Here is a 14142-nt window from a genome sequence, read left to right on the forward strand (position 1 = left end):
TTCTATATATTTGTTTCTAATAATCAACTAGTCAACTGTTTTTTTTTTAGATATATTAGTACAACTACTGTAGTTGTTATAAATATATGTTTTCTTCGTCTAACGCACATAGTTTTTCTAAATAAAAAATAATAAGCTAAATAATTCTCAAAATTCTTGAGATGTCGAAGAATATTAATGCGTCTGTAAGGTCTGCAATTGTCATAATCTGTGGTAACGTATTAATGTGGCAAACGAAATGTTAGTCGTTTGGTGTGATAATGGTGGATTGATCGTTTGTTGTAAGTGTACAAGATGGCATCTTTTATGTTTTAGAATGTAACTCACGTGGTATCATCCGCAATAATAATTTTATCATTCGAGGTTTGTGTGGTGTACGAGATAATGTTTTATTAATTTGCAATTCACTAAATAGTTCCTTTTCTGTTATCGGATAGTCGTGGTATACATTTTATTTCATTCTATTAATTATAAGAATCTGTTGTACTACGTGAGAAATGCAATTTCTAATTCCTTCTGGTAGCGAGATAAAGTACCAGAATGTTTGTTTTTGACCAATTCAACGACTCGATCAACCAAAATTAAGATTGCGTCCGTTGAGCAAATTCTTGGAATTGTAGAGTGTAGAATGATCTCAAACGAGATTTGGCCCTCGATGGATTATATCGTTAGATAAAGAAAAAGTGGCGTTATGATAGTTCTCTAAATGATATTTATTTCTGATACATTTCAAAGTTTTTGAACTGTCCGAAAGACAATCCTGCTGCGCTTTAGTCACGAAGGATACAGTAAACGTTAGTACATTACCGTCATATAATATCGATATTTAGACCTGCTTCGATATCGTCGAAGGCCGTACCTAAACAAGATTTCATAAACTTTTTAGCACGGGCATTATTAGGTACATACACGTAGGTAGACTTAATAATATAACAGCGCGTCGTTTTCAGATTGCATCTGTTTTTTTAAATTACCAAATATACGAGAAATTTATTTCACGCCTTTTATAATCGCCTCGCCTTAAAAGATTCGTTCTCTCTGTAAAACACTTTATATCGTCAAATCTGCTTTCAATATAATTACGTGTTAACGTGCGTTTTTCGTACCTAGTACAAGTAACTACGAAATAGTAATAAATACTTATAGCCTACTTAACGATTCTTTAAATGCATAAAGTATAATAAGTTCAGAGGACAAGGTGGTACGCTTGTGACTCCTGTTCTTCATTGAGAATCTGCATTGATGTTATATTGACTTCTTTTGTTTTCGAAGACTGGACCAATACAGTTTCGTTACACTAGAAGTTTTATGACTATTATAATGAAATAGTAAGTTAGTATCTTGTTCGTGCAGTTTGTAGTGGCGAATAATAGATGTTTGATTTATTAGACGTGAAAAATGAACAAATACTTGCTGCATATACCTTTGAATTATTTTACAAGTAGTCTTTGTCAGTTTGTGAACACATTTATTCTACAAGAATCTTTGTTTGAGAACATGTTATAGTATATATAATACATGATAAATGTGACACTTTATTTGGAAGTATAATTTCTTTTATATAGAAAATTATTTTTCCACTAAGTAATTTTCTGGTAGTTCTTTTGAAGATTATTTCGAGGGAAGATGAGAAACATATTGAAATGAAAAAAGATCATATCTTTTTCAGAGAGAAAGTACTTAAGTCCTATCATCCATAACATATTTGAATATGTTAAAATCATGTAATTTCTCCATACGTGTTGTTTATCTTAAATAAACATCTTGCTCTTAACATTAATCATGGTGTACAATCTACAGCAGAAGTTTTATGCAAGGAACAGGAGTCATTCACCATTTTCTTTATCGACGCGTTTCATTAAATATATCCATATAATACATGCTTAAGACGTTACGTTATCATTTATCGTATGCTTAAATAGTATAAACATCGACTCTTTCATTCCTCGATCGCTCACTTGCTCTATACACATATGTACATCGACCAACGGCATGATCCTCTGCATTTTGTCAGCATATATGAACAAATCGTGTCTCGTTTAGACGCGTCAAAAATTGCGAGGATGTTGTAAACACAGTTTAAAGGCAGCTTAATGCTAAACGGATTAGTAGACTGTAGATTCTTATGCATTTATGGTGGAAATTTAAAAGTGCAGAATTGCACAAGGATACATATAACAGTTAGTGGATGTTGTTCAAAACAATAGTTAATAAATATTAGAAATTGGAGTTGGATGAAAATTGTTTCTATGGAAACACCTAATTTACATGACTTATGTATTACTATTTCAGTATATCCACATTGTCAGTGTTGAGATTTTAGAATGAGTTGAATATGCGTTTACAACTATACTTGAAGGTTCATACAGATTTTATGCGGTGTCAGCTATTTATCAGAGATAAATATGGACTTTAATCGATGTAGGCATATTCCTTGTGTCAGTTTCAATGTAGCAGAACATTTGATCTCAGTTACAGGAAAAAATACAGGATTCTTGTATCATAATGTTGAAAATATAACAGAAATATACATCAATGTCTTGATTGGATTAAGTATTCAAATACTTATGATGCAGGGCATACGGTGCTTTCTAAATAACACTTGACAGGTATGTAAAACAATTTTCTATTTTCTTACTGATATTGTAACAAGTTTCTATTTCTTCAATGGTATTCTCAAAAGATTGCATAAAAATCTGCAGTCTGTAGATTAGATTGTTTTCTTCACTTCTTTTACTTTTATTCTTTTATTACAGATTGGCATTACACAGCGACATGACTTAAGATTTGTTGTGTCTAACCCTGTTTTTCAAAAGATCTTTCGTTTGCTACTCTCATCGAAAACGTATATTTTCTGAAAGTATCATCGATGCAAACGCAAGATAGTGACGAAATTTTTCATTTTCGTTTAACAACTATCACTTTGAATTATCCGCTGAATAACTCCTAAGCGATGACCTATTGTTTATATTTGTTATAAATATTTATTGTTTATCATATACAGTGTTTGGAAAAAGATTAAGTGAAGAAGCGATGCCATTTTTTTACAAGGTAAAGTTTCATGGGTTTATTGGAAACACGTTGATCGTCATTCTCGTAATACTCTCACATAAACAGCGCATTAATTAAGTTTATTAATTAACGACGTATCTTTTAGCTGCTTAACAGGAGCTGTTTATACATACATATAAAACTTTCGACCGTTTTGATCAAGTAAAACAGTAAAACGTTGCGAGCCTACCATGTAATTATATATAGAAAATAATATCATTCCGAGTACTCTACTTTGTAGTTTATAATAGCAAAGAATAACATGTTTGAAATAACTTAATTTTTTTTATTTTTCAGGTGAATTTCCAAATAATTTATTCATCCTTTCAAATTAACCTTATTCTTTATCTTATTATTATTATTATTATATATATATATATTTTGTTTTGATTAATTTCTAAATTCTTTCGTAAAAGAATTTATATAAAAACTGATGGATTATACTGAGTTATTAATTTCACTTTTTTTTATATAAGCGAATATCAATCCAAAAAGTAATATTATAAACAATATAAATTCGAGAATACTTCGTAAAAAATAATGTCATTGCCATTCCGCTATTTAAAATTATATTTTGTTTTATTATATATTATTAACATCGTATATCTTCGATTCGTGAAATAATTGTAAATATGTACGGACGATCACAAATACATTCAAATTTGAATTTCAATACAAAGCAAAAGTCTCGCTATCGAAGGAGGAAAAGAAAAAAAGAAACATAAATAATATCCCGATTTCGACTAGGCAACGGACCACAGTCCCTTATCGATCGCTGATTTCACGCTTTGCGGCTTCTTCGTGGTTCCTTTTCGTTTGAACCGATACGAGTACAGAATCCATAAATAGCACATCAGTCACATAACATACGTGTATAATTATATATATTTATTTGGTGACGTTTCCCGGTTAAACATTTTAAATACAAAAAGAGAGAGGGAGAGAGAGAGAGAGAAAGAGAGAGAGAGAGAGAGAGAGAAACAAAATAAAAGGCGAGCACACGGTTCAGTGTCGGAAGTAAAGTGGATAGTAAAAATTTACACTTGCTTAGAAAAAAAGAAAAAAGAAAGAAAATTACAGTCCACTTTTACGCAAGATTGAGCTAGACAGCGTCAACGGTTCCCCTCTCGCTCGCGAGAAAATGTTTTCTTTGGTCTCGTATGTGTCTCAGAGTGTTTCAAGCAAAAATATGTAACAAATAAAAATTTCAATTCGCTTCTGGCGCATAAATCTCGATTAAATCGCAGCACATGCTTGGCTTCATTACTCTGTTCTTTCTTTTATGCTCCTCCTTTTCATCTCATTATAAATATATATATATATACATATATATATATATATTTATACTATATATACTTAATGACTAATAAATCTCTAATTTCATAATTCTATTTCACAATATATATATATATATATTGTGTGTATATATATATATATTTACTAACAAATAATATGGCATTACAAAAATGTACATACGCTCGTAACCACGTGATTGTTAAGAGTCGAATACGCTAATAATACTATCGGTGTCATGCAATATTTTAATGTCACATCGTTTCTTTTCTTATGGAGATGAACGCCTCTCTTTTTTTTTCTTTTTCTTTTTGACATCCTAAGTTTATATTATATCTTCTATAACGATCGACGCCACTCGTTGCGTCTATTTCACGGAAATTTTTTCTATGATTTTCCTTTTCGTTTCACTCGCCTGAAACGCGACTGTATAATAGAGTATACTCAGCATTGGCAGTACAGAGTAGAAATGTGCGCCAGATATTTAAGACATGCAACAGGTAACAGATCAAACTCTGTATTTTCCCTTCTGCTTTTGTTCTCCTTATGACTGCACGCATACACACATGCACGCACGCACGCATACATTTATTTTTTTTCGTTTTTTATGTTTGGCTCTGTATAGACGAAATTGTGCACATTTACCGAACGTGACTCCAGACTGCGGACGTTTACTCGTTTTTGGGAAATTTAAGATTCCAGAGTGCAGATGAAGAGATTAGAGGGAGAGGGATGACGAGGAATGTTTATTTTCCGTGATTTCCCATTTTACAACATTTTCGTTTGTGAGGGCTGCAGAAATATCAAAAATGTCCATAAAGATACAAAATTGTATAAACATCCGCAGTCTACTTTTTATTCCGATCGAATATACCTGCTGGTTTTACGTAATACAATCGATAATAATTAGCAGCAAGATAAACCGGTATCCTCTTAGTTCTAATCAGTTACGAACGAATTAATGTAATTTACGATGGACTTGCCGATCGCAGCGCCCTGCCTTGATTAACACGCACGACAGCGCCATTTTATTAGTGTACCGAATTCTTCTTTTATTTGTTAAATCCGATTCGTAATACTAATAATTTATACTGAAATATATCTTATATCACATTTTATGTTTGTTTACCGTCGGTCTTCAGAACCGCGAATCGATCCAGTCTTCGATTTCGACGTCTTGCTCGAAACAATTAATAGTCATGTTACGTTCTTGTTCTTCTGGCACTGAATGCATTTCATTTATCGAAATTCTTTGCATTTCTAGAATTGTAGAATCGTCAAAGACACGTTTCCTTCACGCTTGAATATCCGACTCGAGTAGGCACGTTTTGATACAGCACATGAAGTATCGAGGCTAATAGTCTGAACAATGTCAATTGGATTTCTAAAATCTTCTTTAACCCAATTGCAATGAGATTATTAAAAAAAATACAACTCTAATATACTTTTCTTCTTCTATACATACCAATTATAATTTTATTCCAATATATCATCCTTACCGTAATTACATTAAATACCTTAAGTTAACTATACTACTAGCATAAACTTTCACTATACCAACTTTCTTTATAGCTTCAATTTTGTTCAAGCTTTTGCTTTAGTGCATTTCACTTTATAAAATAATTCCTTTAAATAATTCTTTCACCGTTTTATACCTTTTTTGCAGTTTTACTACGCGCTTCTGTTGTTTTTAAATACAATATGATTAAAATTGAATGGACATTTGCAGATTACTTTTCCTGAGTCAATTTGCATAACAGCTAAATAGCGGGGGTTTCTCCCGGTGGCTTTGAAAAAGCCAATTGATTTTGTTCAGGCTATAGCAGCTACTCTCCGTGATGTTTCTAAATCACTCTCGAAGACAAACCCCATCTTTTTCAAATTGCTCTTCTCCTAATTAAACGATATTTCTTTCCATAAGAGTCATCAAACTCTACCCCTCCTCTCAGACGTAGACAAACATCTTTAAAAAAGTTTCTTCGTTTATTTTCCTGTTTTCTACATTATTCAAATGTCAAAATCTCCATTTCAGAAAATCAATATGTGTCTACGAAGTAATTTCAAGCTGATTGTCATCTACAAGCTAAGAAACTATTTCAAATTCCATGTAACCTCCAAAAACTGAACCAGAAATAGGTCCGACATGTCCAACCGAGTCAATTTATCCCAGTGGAACCAAGCGATACACAGTGAATTAATTTGATTCGTTCCACATTAGTACATAGCGTGGCTATGATTTACCTTCTTAAGCACGTTTCTACGTTCGAGCGAACTACTATTTGTGACAAAAGTACACACTCGATTATGTATGTTTGCTCAAGTGGAAACGCAGTTAGGATACCGAATATTGTTCGGGTCGAACAACAGATCGAACGAGTTCATAGTATACATGGTGCTTCAGAAATGGGGAGAAAGATAGTAATACTATTGATAGCGTGATAATACTAAAAATCTGGATTATTTCTGCGCATAAAAAAATTCGGAATACACCTGGAATTTTTGCATGTCTCTGAAAACGTCGGTGCGATGCGTGTATTTTTGCAGACGGAAATCATTTATATTCCAGAAAGGAAGAGTTCCTAGATCTATATTCTAGTGATCTTCTTTCATTCTTAGGGTTAGGTTATGATTAGGTTTATTCTTAAGGAGGTTAGAATGCCGCACTAAAGCTACCTATTTCCGAAGCACTTTCTACACTCGCGTGTTTAGTTCGAACGATAATAACTTCGTGTACAAAAGTTCGAGGCCTACAAGTGTGTTGTAGAAACATAGAGAAGAAGTGCCAAAAGAATGGACATCGTGAAATCGACGATTTTTAAACAATCGCCAGACAAACGCCCGATCCTTCATCTTCAATCCTTTGGTTTTCTCAACCAAGACCTTCTGCCGAGACTAGCAACGCTCACGGAGCTGGCAGTACTGGAGACACTTGCCAACGAGTTCAGGCTTACCGAATGTTAATCTTGCAGCATGTGCACGAAACTGATCGGGAACATTCCCCTCCTTTCAGGCGCTCTTTCGAGGGCACCTTCCATCCAGTTGTCGTCGTCAGTTTGCTCATTCGTCACGATGATCACCTCGCCTTCACGGAACGATAATTCGTCCTCGTTGTCCGCTTCGCAGTCGTACAAGGCTCGACAGCGTCGCAGACCGCTTAGGGTCGACGAAGTTGGCTAAAAGGAAGACCATGGTTAGCCATCGAATGGTTAACTGTATGGACGAAAGAGATATGGACATATGTCCATTTTTGTGCGTTTTTCTTTTTTTTTTAGTCTTCCATGGACGAAGCAAGCACTCTTTAACGAACTCACGAGCATCGAGATCGCGAGTCAAGATCGAGAACAATGCGAAGAATGCTTCCTTGGATCGCAAGGATAGTTAAATTGGAAATTCTAGAAGTGGAAGAAAGAGAAAGAGGATAGCTTTTTGACAAGACTCTATGCAGATCGTGCATAAGTAAGTAAACTTTTATTTTTTCTTTATTTCCTAATTGATTTGGTGGGTTTTTTTTTCGTTCTTTTTTACATTGTAGTGGATATCATGCATGGAGGAAACTAGATTTTGAAGAATCTGTGGTAGGAGACCAACACATTGCGTACAGTGTTCTGTTCCAATTATTTGCTTTTGTAAAAGGATTATTTTTATTTTTATAGATAGAGATAAAGATTAAGACGTTTGTTTCTGTAGATACTCGATAATTAAACAAAATTTTAGAATAAATGTTATTAATCTTCTTTCATTGATGCTCATATTTTCTGAAGTTAAATTAAATGCTAGTTATTGTTTACACAATGATAGTAATTATATCGATAAATTGTATTAATAAATATTATTGGAGAATGCAAGAATATATCTTGTACCGGTAAGAAATACTTTTAATATTCATACAAGTGTAACTAATATCCTTAAAAGATGAAAAGCACTTATGATTCTAATAAGAAAAATATGATACCTTGTAATATTTTTTTTGCAAATTAACGAGTATCTATACATCAATTGTTCATATCACATGAATACAGTCAGATTTTTTTACAAACCAATATTCGCATACCTTATTCTTACAGTACTTAATCAGCTCAAGATTTTATAACAAATATTTTCATAAATAGTATACATTGTTAATATGGCGTTATTAAAATATGTGCTCCTTCATGTTTGCTTGTTTCATTTTAACAATGTTAAATATGAATATTCATACCTACAAAAATAATTTTTTTATTGACACATTTAAATAAAACATTAGCAGTAGATTAAACATTTTTTTAGATATGATTGTTCAAAAATTGATTTAAATAAAAACTATTCGTTCAGAAATGGAGGAATAATGAGACTGAAATGATAACATAAAATGAATTATAAACTATATGAAGCCAACTTTTCACAATCTACTTTTACTGATCAATAATTCCTCTGCTCTTCTGTTTGCATTTTGACATGCAAAATGCTTTCATTGCAACATACTGAAGCTGCATTACAATGGACTGAAACTATCTTAAATTTTCACAGGCACTTAGCAAGTACATTTCACGATTCCTTTGCAGGAATGTCTGTTGCAAAATATAAGCTGTATTATTCAGATTCAATTATCTGAAATGTAGCAAGCAAATAGCATTTAATAAAACAAAATAGAAAAGCAGCACATTTCTTAGGTGTACGCAATGTGTTGTGATATGTCTGTCTGTAAATTTATAAAGATAATACAGCTCTTTTATAATAAATTTGTAACATAATTTAAGTACTATCTAATTATATAACTAATGTACCTCTTAATTATGTTTCTTTGCTAGAAATAATTATTATACAAATTTCTAATTACATAATGTAAATAAAAAATAATTATATAATATTTACATTCTTTGCTAGAAATAATTGTTATACAGATTTCTAATTACATAATGTAAATAAAAAATAATTATATAATATTTACATTCTTTGCTAGAAATAATTATTATACAAATTTCTAATTACATAATGTAAATAAAAAATAATTACATAATATTTATATTCTTTCGAATATGAAATATGATATTCTTAAATCTAATCTCTCTATAGTTTGCTTATTGCTGTTTACCAAATGCTCTATTTTTAGTGAACTAGAATTTCCAATAATACACATCAATTTCATACCTGTTAGAAATAATTTACAATTGTCAAATTTAAGCTATTAATAAGATTGTTAGTAACAAAGTGGTAGATGATTATGGCATGGCTTCTGTACTATGTAAGATAGTAGCCATTAACCTTGCCACTAATTTCATCCACTTTGCAAGCTTACGAGGGTAATATTACGTTAGAATAACTTAACGGGTTCAGTGCGTTCAAGTGCTATTATCAAACACAAATTCGGGACAATTTCATGCGCAAATTAAGTTCTAAAGCACACACAGTCCCAGGAGTTTCGATTAACGTAAATGTCACATTCACAATTAGGATCGGGAAAGCATGGTCGTTTGCTGGCAGAATCATGTTAACGACCAGGTGTCCTAATCACACAAAACATTTTATTGCCAGAAATGATTAGACTCGTAAATATAGCAGAAGTCCAGGAAATGAAATAACTCGATCGGAAATCGAACAGAACTGTCAAAACTATGTAAGTACGATCACGATACAAAATTATGATGAATTAAATCGAACAAAACTTAGTGAGATCATGTTTTTAGAAGAGATAATACCAAAAGCATTGACATGAAAGAACGATGGTTACGGATAGCACGACTGATCATGCAAAGTGTTACTACACTTGAAAGGAACATCCAATAATGCTTTCGCGTTACAATTTTTATTATTTTAATTAAAGTCGCTTTTCCTGAAAAGCTTGTTTGAATTGTATCATTTTTGAAATACATATGCAATATTACCAAGGTACATAATATATATAAGTACGTAAATATATCTGAGTAAATAATAATAATAAACTAATAAACGAGATATACAAAGAAATAAATGATAATGATAGCAAATGACATATTTGCTAACGTTTCATTTCTATAATTGAGCTATTTTGGCTGTCCTGACGTTTTAATTTTTGCGTTAGTCTTTTTAAATTAGAGTATTGCATACGATTGATAATAAACATTTCAAGTGTAGCAGGTAGTAATGTGGGATGGCTGATGTTTACCAGATTCAGATTTGGGAGCAAAGATGAAGGCTCCTCAGCGTAGCTCTCTAGCCTGGCCCGGTCCCTTCGCTGTACCAACAATGGTTAATAACAAACCATAAAGCACTGTCTTTGAGATACATGCAGTGTCTAATCACCAATTTGATATTTTGAAAAGAAAAGGGGCATGTGTCTCGATTTTTTCTGTGGAAAATATCTTGTTTGCCTTTTCAATCTTCAAATAACACTTTGATAAGAAAGATTTACTTGTTATGCTAATTGTCGTTTGTTAACTTCCCTTGTAAGGATAGACATTTGTTAATAAAATTTTCAGTTCTTTAATATTTCTTGATTCATTAATGATATACTACAATTTTATATGGCGTCGTTAAATATAGCAAAATTTCTTGATAAGATTAGTATTTATTATATTAGACTTTGAAATATTTTACTCTGGTTATTTTTTGAAATGACATGAATTAATGATTTATGATTTATGCAAACATAGGAACAAGTGTGAATCACTTCGCAAAGGTTCAACATTGGTGAGGTGTAATGAGCATTTGATTCGTGAATGAGAGATAGACATAATATGTATATAAATGAGAATATTAAATCACGGGTGTACATGTGTAGTTAGTATGATATGCAGAGTACCAAAAGTTCTTAAAAACAAGAATCGAGGAGAAGCTATCTGGTTAAGTACTACATGGGTCAGTGGTAGGAATAACATTGTGTTAATATCTCCATAGTTAGCGTGATACGTTAATATTAACATGAACGATTTTCACGTATAAACGGATGTATGTACATACACATGGCTTTAAAAGGATATATTAGATATCTACCAGCATCGATGTCTGATATGCGCCAAATAAAATACAAATAAAACATTATTCGCCTTAGCGTGAAATAATATTTCAATGGACTCGCAATACATAGTAAAAAATAATAAAAAAAAAAGATAAGTTATTCCTCGATTTCCTTAATTCAATATTTTTATAGTTCCTTTTTTTAAAAAAAGATACCCGTCATCCTATTTTCCTATTTTCTCTATTTTCGTACATACAGTCACTCGCAAAAGTATCCGATCACAGATCATAGAATATTCTTATGAATATACTTCCAATATATATCTTATAACTTCTTATATATAGATTTCCTTATCTGTTTCAAATTGCGCCAATATAATCGCGACAATCGTGTCCCGTTATAGAGATTTCAAAATCTTTTGTATACATAAAACATTTCTAGAAATGTTCGAATACTTCCGTGAGTCACTTTAAATCTTTATAAAGCTAAATCTAAGATGTGAACTTACCTTACGTGGAGGCGGAATGGGATTACCCAAACCATGATCCGAACACATAGAGCTTAATGATTCACTGCTACGTCCGTTGCTCAATCTGGACGAATTGATACCGGATGGGGCTGGAGGTGGAGGATTCCTCGGCCTCTGGAGCGTCGAGCTGTTTACTTTGTCCGTACCTAACGATAACAGAGAAAACCGAATAAACTTGGGGAACAGATTGGATGGGAAGGTTCCAAATTTACCCGAACTAGACGGCAGTTCGTAGAGGAGTTTGCGTGAATTTTCAAACGCACCGTGTCCCGTTGAAGAATCTCCACTGGGCGATCTTTTATGATGCTGACTGTTTAATGTATTTAACGCATGTGGTAGAGTATGTAAAGAATGCCCAGCTAAGATCGGTTCGCTCGTTGTACGGCTATGCGTTGACGCTGCTAAAGACGCGGACGAAGGTAGAGTACCGTAATGAGAGGAAGGTATACCACCTGTACTTCCGGCCGGTGGTGGTGGCGGCGCTACACGCTTCTTCAGTGATCCATGAATATTGACCGAAATATCTGGAGCCATGGGAGCAGGTACTGAAAAAGCAATAAGATTCTAATCCACAATTTGCAGGTGAAAGTGTAATATACAACAGCTACTATGAAATAGATTAAAATAGAAGAGAACGGCGCGAAACCACGGCAAATATCACACGATCGATTCTGTTTGGCTCGACTCTTTGAACTAACAATATCTGCACCGTATTCAATGCTAATTCAATATTAATTTAATACGATATCATACCAACAACAGGTTTCCTCGATTGAGGTGGTGGTGGTGGAGGCATTTGTTGTCTATTTGTCGAGGAACTTGGAGAAGAACCGCTTTGCAGGCTATCGCAAGTGCTACTTCGACTACGTAAAGTCACTGGTGAATCTCCCGATCCGGTACCACCACCACTACCACCACCGCCTACATAAGAAGGCGGCCTACTGCGAGACTTCTTTTCAGGTGTTAAACAGCCATTCTAAAACAAACGCGCATGAATTGTTAAAACAAATGATTTCAATAACTTCTAGCCTTATTATTCTTTAAACATACCCTGTCTTCTATTATCGTTTCATCGTCAGAAAAATCAGTAGATCCTTCGTCGTGTGAAAGATTCCAATCGATGTTAACATTATCAAACAATGTTTTCTGTCTTTGTAGAGCATGACTCAACTGAGGACAATGAAACAGTTAACTGTTATTGTGTGTACATACGTACGATATTGTTATACAAATTAGATGGCAATTGTTTGATGCGTTACCAGTTCTTTACATGTGTGATGTCCCATTTCCTGAGCAATGTCAAGCGGAGTTTTATCCTGTTTATTTCGGTGTGTTGGATCAGCGCCTGCCCGTAGTAACAGCTTCATCGCTTCTGCTCTGTCGTGTCGTGCACAAAGATGTAACGCTGTTTCTCCGTCGATCGTAGTCCTATCTATACCACCCGTCGACATATTCTGCACTAGGAAATCTATAATATGTAAACTGTTTCCCATTTCGCGTAGAATCGCTAAATGTAAAGCCGTCTCGCCCAGATCCTACAGGAAAACAACGTACAATATAAGTCCTGACAAGTTATAATTTTTGGAATTATTAACATTGATTGGAACAAGTTGTTTTTATGAGAGATTTTTGAATGACAGATTTATTCATTCTAATGCAATTGTATTGTCGTATTCGAGGTTTGATAAATTTTTAATACGAGCTCATTTTTTTATATAAATAAATATAAATAAATTCCATTCTATTTTTTTGACATTCCATGTTTTCGCATCTTTTATTTTTCACTTTCAATTCGATTAAAAAAATCGTACCGAGGTAGGCAAGGGTGCTGCTAAATCTACGTTTTCAGCATAGACTTGCAGAAGTTGTTGCAGGTCGCGATTATTAACGGCGTGTTCCAAATCAGAAAGGAGATCTCGTTCATCTGCACAAGTGTTCATCACGTATCTCTTATCCACATACTTGGCTCTTATAAATTCGTATCTTTCTTCCCTAAATCACACGAATGAAACACGTTTAATCACAGAGAAACTATATGAAAATTCATACTGATATAAACTCAAATAAATCTGGCTCGCACATACATCGTTGAAGTTGGCGTTGGCTTGTGATTATGATGCAATGTAGCTTCCATCACTTCGTTAAACGCCTGATTGGTCATGTGCCGTGCAAGAAGTAATTGAGCAGTGCCAACGTTGTCTAACGTTAAGGACTGTATTCTGGATATGTGCACTCCTAAGTCCCGGTGAATTCCGCTACATTCTATGCATACGATTATGCCAAAATTTGTAGAGAGCCACGTAGCATCTATCGAACAGAGAAGAACCCCATTAGTTTTATATTTTTACAGATCATC

At 33.4% G+C, this 14142-nt stretch overlaps 1 protein-coding gene and 1 long non-coding RNA gene across 16 annotated transcripts in view; one reads left to right on the forward strand and one right to left on the reverse strand.

Moving 5' to 3' along the window:
* Nucleotides 1-689: 689 nt before the first annotated feature.
* The window catches only part of LOC117209612 (arfGAP with SH3 domain, ANK repeat and PH domain-containing protein), a 56046-nt gene continuing 42593 nt past the window's right edge, over nt 690-14142 (reverse strand). For 6 of the 14 annotated variants that reach the window (XM_033451825.1, XM_033451823.1, XM_033451822.1 and 3 more), the window contains 9 exons: nt 13871-14093; nt 13598-13778; nt 13046-13321; nt 12837-12956; nt 12540-12762; nt 11999-12331; nt 11766-11932; nt 10466-10534; nt 690-7517 (listed from right to left, as the gene is read on the reverse strand). In XM_033451825.1, coding sequence (XP_033307716.1) covers nt 7302-7517; nt 10466-10534; nt 11766-11932; nt 11999-12331; nt 12540-12762; nt 12837-12956; nt 13046-13321; nt 13598-13778; nt 13871-14093 — 1808 coding nt within the window. In that variant the 3' untranslated portion in view covers nt 690-7301. Of the gene's footprint in view, nt 7518-7861; nt 8543-10465; nt 10535-11765; nt 11933-11998; nt 12332-12539; nt 12763-12836; nt 12957-13045; nt 13322-13597; nt 13779-13870; nt 14094-14142 lie in introns of those variants that run through there. The other 8 variants (XM_033451828.1, XM_033451827.1, XM_033451824.1 and 5 more) reach the window with 5 other exon arrangements.
* Nucleotides 7394-10788, forward strand: LOC117209614. 2 transcript variants are annotated; one of them, XR_004487946.1, is made up of 5 exons: nt 7394-7534; nt 7617-7800; nt 9775-9937; nt 10008-10209; nt 10435-10788. It is a non-coding gene; the product is annotated as an uncharacterized LOC117209614 (long non-coding RNA). The 2 variants fall into 2 exon arrangements; XR_004487945.1 differs by having other exon boundaries at nt 7513-7800.

The sequence above is a fragment of the Bombus bifarius genome, unplaced genomic scaffold, assembly GCF_011952205.1.
Source record: "Bombus bifarius isolate JDL3187 unplaced genomic scaffold, Bbif_JDL3187 scf7180000008178, whole genome shotgun sequence".
NCBI classification, from domain to species: domain Eukaryota; kingdom Metazoa; phylum Arthropoda; class Insecta; order Hymenoptera; family Apidae; genus Bombus; species Bombus bifarius.